Source organism: Octodon degus, unplaced genomic scaffold (genome assembly GCF_000260255.1).
Source record: "Octodon degus isolate 3935 unplaced genomic scaffold, OctDeg1.0 scaffold00379, whole genome shotgun sequence".
NCBI lineage: Eukaryota > Metazoa > Chordata > Mammalia > Rodentia > Octodontidae > Octodon > Octodon degus.
Window position 1 is genome coordinate 466,030 of NW_004524955.1, and position 5,732 is coordinate 471,761.

Genomic DNA, 5,732 nt, shown 5'->3' on the forward strand with positions numbered 1-5,732 from the left:
TCCCGAGCTGCAAATGCAGACATGTGATTCTAAGGTGTTTGGTCTGAGCTACTAGAAGGCTGGAAGCTCCACCCGCTGCGGTGTTAAAATTGATCATCAGACTAGTTTTCCTTTGGAATATCTGGAGTTTTGCTTGGAGCCGGTTTCAGAGTGACGCCTTTGTGCTAGGCACGGTGGCAGGAGCCTGTAGGTCCAGATACCCAGGAGGCTGAGGCAGGAAAATTACAAGTTCGAAGCCACCCCCAGCTGCCTTGGGAGGAGTGGGCGTGGGTCTCTTGGGAGCGTGGGGCCAGTGGCCGTGCCTGCTCACCAGGCTCTGGACTCCGCGGGACTTAGGAGTGACCCTTGGTGCGGTTCAGTCCGAAGAGCTGGCTAGTGGAGGGCCATGAGACGCCGCCTAGTAGGCTCACTGGGGCTGGACTGGGGCGCCTTTGCGGCATGGCACTGAGTTAGTGTTAGATGAGTAAAGGAAGGCAGGGAGCGGTGAGAGGGCATCAAACACAGCAGAAGTGGACTACGGCCCTGGCGGTGTCTGATTCACAGTGGCTGAGACCAAAGAACCACTGGGCAGGGAGACACTAAAGACACAGCCTGCCTCTGATAGTGGGACCCATCAAAGATCTGGGCAGTGATGGGGTCTGGCTGCATCTGCCCAGCTGTCTCTGGACACCTGTGCCAAGCCCTCCTGGGGAGGGAGACCAGGGAGATGGCTGAGGTTGGATGGCGGCCCAAGGAGAAATGCACTCCGAGAGGAAGCAGGATCCTCCCAGTCCTGGCCTTTGGGACGCAAGAATGAGCTCCTGGTTGTGTGCGGGAGAAACAACCTAGGGAACCCTAGAATAATTGCCCAACAAAAAAGGATTGCCACCTTCTTTTGTCACGTCCAGAGTTGGCAGCGGCTTCTCCAGCCGCCTCCCAGCTGGCGCTTCAGAAGAACACGGTAATGATGGGATCATGATGAGAGAAGTGGTCCTCCTCGGTGGGTGCTGGGACTTGGTGTCCTCAGAGTCGAGAGACAGGAGACGGGGTGGGGCACACTTGGAATCCTAAGAAAGAAGTTGATTGTTGAATGTGTCCCCATCATGACAGGGCCGTGTGACCTTTGAGGACATCGCTGTGTATTTCTCCCAGGAAGAGTGGGGGCTCCTGGATGAGACTCGGAGGTTCCTGTACCTTGATGTAAGGATGGGCAACTTTGAGCTTACCACCTCACTGGGTAAGGCCCCTGCACCCACCCCAGGCCCTGGGAGTCTTTCTTTTTCTCCCCCAGGGGCAGCTCTGCCCTTCCTGTGTTGGGAGCCATGGAAGCTGGAAACTGATCAAATTGGTAAGAGCAGAACGGGGCCTCTGCCTCAGCAGTCAGCTTTCACACGTTTGACCAGTTTGCAGCTCCAAAGCTTCCAGCATCTCTGCAGACACATTGTGAGCTCTGCCGACTTCTCATTCCCTTTGCTGTGGACGGCAGCGCTTAGCTGAGTGCACTGCCTCGCAGCCCTCAGCCTGCCTTCTGCTCCAAATTCCTTCCCCTTCTAGATGACGTTTCTTTGTAACCACCCACGTCAGGAACTGTAGGCACTGTCATGATCTTGTGTGGACCGTGAACTGCCAGACTCTCCTTCCAGAGTTTCTGCAATACTCATTTTGTTTCCTTTTGTTTATTGTAATAATTTCTCTGTGTTGAGCTGCCGGCAGCCACTGCTGATTGCTTGCCTTCATTCACTTTCTATAAGACTTGCCTTATGAACTTCACATGTAGTTAAACAGCTGGGGGTGTGGGAATACCCAGTTGTTTCCCAAGGTGACCATAGGCATTAGTCTCCAGGGAAGCTTCTCCCAAGTCAGTGGCAGCTCGGAAGGACATGATGCCGGAATTGTGTTTAAATTATGACAAGGGCCTGCAGCATGTTTAACGGTATTTTGGTAAAAGTGCCACAGGCCCTACCTCGGTAATTTCTTTCCTGGCTTCTCATTTCACCTGTGACTTCTGGTCCCCACTGCCCTGACTCTGTTCTCTTGTGCCCCTCCACGATGCCTCTCTACTTTGCTCCCAGCACTGAACACACTGTGCATTGTGTGTGTGCATTATCATTAAGCAGTCCTAAATATGTGACACTCAGTGCCAACTGGAATTTTTGGGCCTGGGCGCAACCGACCTTGTGCACAGCACACACACATCTCTGAGCTGTAGACGCTTCCTCTCCTTCCAGGGGAGGCTGCACCTCATGTCCTGTCTTGGCCAGACTGCACTCATCCTGTGATTTGAAGATGTCTAGTACTACTACACAGGCCCTTTTCCAGCCTTCCCTGAATTCTCTCATCCCAGGAAAACCTATGGGCTCACTCTACAAGGAACCAGCACGGCTCCATTCTTTGTCTTCTACAGAGAATTCCAGACAAGATGCACAGGTAGTCTTACAGAGTATAGGTAGAGTTTATTGCAAACTGATAAGCTGCCAGAGCAGTAGAGAGAGTGTACTCCAAAGGGTGAAAGTGGACTAGCACCAAGATGATAGTTGGACCACATCTGCAGACGGTCAGTGCTGGAAGCACCGTGCAGGTCTCAGGCCACGTTTCTGTGGTTAATGGGGTCTTCCAGCCATACTCCTTGCTGCCTTGGCGGTCATTGTTCCTTCACAAGGAAGATGGGCAGTGTAGACCAGCTTCAGAGGGAAGAAAATGCCGGTTACTACCTGGTTAATTTGTCTTCAGACCTTGAGGATTTCTAAGCCCACATTCGTGGTCTGGGGTTTGCGTGGGTCATGCCGCCACCAGCACACTCAGAGGAGGGTCCATACTCCTGAGCTGACATTTGAGATCAGTAGCTGGTGGATTGTATCTGCAGCTAAAGATTAAGCAAATGAAAGACAGGTGAGAAGCGTTGCTTTGTCTTTGCTTTTCATCCAGCCCTCAACTGCGGGTCTCCAGGCCTGCTAGTGTGACTTTCTGCCTAACAGGTCATGTTGACTGATTTGGATAATTTCAATGAGCTTTGGAAAGGAAGCTGCCCTTAGTTGTCCAGTGCCTGGGTTACGAAGTTAGGGCAAAGGTGTGTGCTCCAAGTGTGGAGGACCCCAGTACTGTGGTCTGCAGTATTGTTCTACACTGTGTCATTATCGTAGGGACTCTATTTTCCCTTTGCTGTCTCTTGAGAATCAGTTAGCCTTAGGATAAAGGGGGCAGTCTCCCTGGCCAGCACCATTTTTTAGGATATAAAAAAAATCTTAGTAAACAGAAACATTTAAAGCACAGTAATCTTCTACTAGAAGCAACATGCATTTCCTTATCTCTCTTCTTTCAGTTTGTGGGCGTGAAACAGAGGATGGAGTGGGGCCTTCTGCACAGAGTGTTTCTGTGGAAACAGTGTCACAGGTCAAGCCCTTAAAGGCAGGTTCATCCACCCAGAAGGCCCAGCCCTGTGAGATCTGTGTCCCAGTTCTGAAAGACATCCTGAATCTGGATGATGTACCTGTACTGAAGCAGTACTTCATTAGGGCATGTGCAAACCATCACCAGGAAGAGAAGCATCACGGTGCACAGAATCTGTTAAAAGGAGATACAGACAGTGCCTCTTTTGTGAAGAGCTATTTATCCCATGTATCAAGGAATATCCCCTTCTGTGGGAAGATTGAGCAGGACTTGTCAGCTAAGTGTTGTTTTCTTCAGGCCATCCTCAAAGATCAAAAGCCAAACAAAATCACAACAGGTATGGAGGCTATTCTATGTGGAAAAAGTTACCGCACATCAAATCAATGCAGAAAACCTCCAACCCCAAAAAAAAAATTGGTCAACAACCAAAAAACAATAAAAAAAAAAAGATATTTTGAGTCTAGCAAATGTGGGAAAGCCTTCCAGGACAAATATTCACATGTTCCACTCTAGATGATCCACACTGGAGAAAGACCTTATGAGTACAGTGAATGTGGGAAGTCTTTCAGCCAAAAAGCCACCCTTATTGTACACCAGAGAGTTCATACTGGAGAGAAACCATATACATGTCATGAATGTGGAAAGTGTTTTAATCAGAGTTCTAACCTCATTGAACACTGCAGAATTCACAGTGGAGAAAGATCTTATGTGTGTGGGGAATGTGGGAAAGCTTTTGGGTGCAAATCCAATCTTGTTCGGCACCAGAGAACTCACACAGGAGCAAGGCCATATGAGTGTGCTAAATGTGGGAAGTTCTTTAGGCAAAGTTTCAGTCTTGTTGAACACCAGAGGATTCATACCACAGCAAGGCCTTATGAGTGGGGCCAGTGTGAAAAATCCTTTAGTCAAAAAAGCACTCTTATTATACACCAGAGAGTTCATACTGAAGAAAAGCCATATAAGTGTGGTGAATGTGGGAAATCCTTCAGCCAAAGCTCCCACCTCATTGAACACTGCAGAATTCACACTGGAGAAAGGCCTTATGAGTGTGAGAAGTGTGAAAAATGCTTTAGTCAAAGAGCCACCCTCATTAGACACCAGAGAGTTCACACGGGAGAAAGGCCTTACGAATGTGGGGAATGTGGGAAATTCTTTAGACAAAATTGTAGTCTCATTGAACACCACAGAATTCATATGACAACAAAAATTTATGAGTGTGGCCAGTGTGGAAAATCATTTAGCCAAAGAGCCACTCTTATTAGACACCAGAGAGTTCACACTGGAGAAAGACCTTATAAGTGCAATATGTGTGGGAAAGCATTTGGTTACAAATCTAAACTTGATCAACACCAGAGAATTCACACTGGAGAAAAGCCATATGAGTGTGCTGAATGTGGGACATTCTTCAGGCAAAGTTACAGCCTTGTGGAACATCAGAGGATTCACACTATGTCAAGGCCTTGTGAGTGTGGCCAGTGTGGCAAATTCTTTAGCCGAAGAGCTGCCTTCATTAAACACCAGAAAGTTCACACTGGAGAAAAGCCTTACAAATGTAGTGAATGTGAGAAAACCTTTAGCTGAAGCACCAGTCTTATTCAACACTGCAGAATTCACACTGGGGAAAGGCCATATGAGTGTGGCCAATGTGGGAAATCTTTTAGGCAAAAGTCTGTCCTCATTGAACCTCAGGTGTTTCACACTGGAGAAAGGCCCTATGAATGCAGCAAATGTAGAAAATCCTTTCGCCAACTCTCTAGCTTCTTTCAACACCGAAAGTGTCACCATGGAGAGGCCTCATGAAGACAAAAAAAATCAGGAACTCTCTTAACCCAAGGTTTAATATCGCTTAGATCCTGAAAGCCCAAAAGTGGGACATTAGGCCTGCAAGGAATGTGTGTGCTGCCTTTGTAAGGGAGCTCTCTGTTTGCAGATGAACCTAGTACTTCAAGCATCCAGACGGATATGTGAGGCATACGGCAGCTGTTCTGCACATTCTACACTTGTCTTTGGGCCTTGCCAGAGTTAAATTGCTGCCATATTATCCCATAAAAGCCATCCTGCCTCTGGCTTCTTACAAAGTGTGCACCACTTACCAGTTTGCCTAGGGAAGGTAGATATGTGTGCTGTCCCTGTGCCTTAAAGACATCCCCAGTGGCCTGAAACCAAAAAGTTACTTTTCTTTTTGCATATAGGTAGAGTCTGGCCATGTTTTCACTAGAAGGGTGGTCTGGGTTCAGCTCGAGGCTTCAGGGAAGTGATAACTTCCATTAAATCTCTGCTTGCATGGAACCCCTGTGGTGCTCCAAAGTCCGTATCACTAACCGATGTCATCTTACTACATTGCTCTAGTTCTGTTCTAGAAGCTA

General features: G+C 48.1%; 1 protein-coding gene across 1 annotated transcript in view; it reads left to right on the forward strand.

The window, feature by feature from the left end:
• The window catches only part of LOC101579563 (zinc finger protein 416-like), a 17,994-nt gene extending 12,828 nt beyond the window's left edge, over positions 1-5,166 (forward strand). The window contains 5 exon segments of the mRNA XM_023708494.1: positions 888-940; positions 1,090-1,216; positions 3,299-3,468; positions 3,880-4,775; positions 4,860-5,166. Coding sequence (XP_023564262.1) covers positions 888-940; positions 1,090-1,216; positions 3,299-3,468; positions 3,880-4,775; positions 4,860-5,166 — 1,553 coding nt within the window.
• Positions 5,167-5,732: the final 566 nt, after the last annotated feature.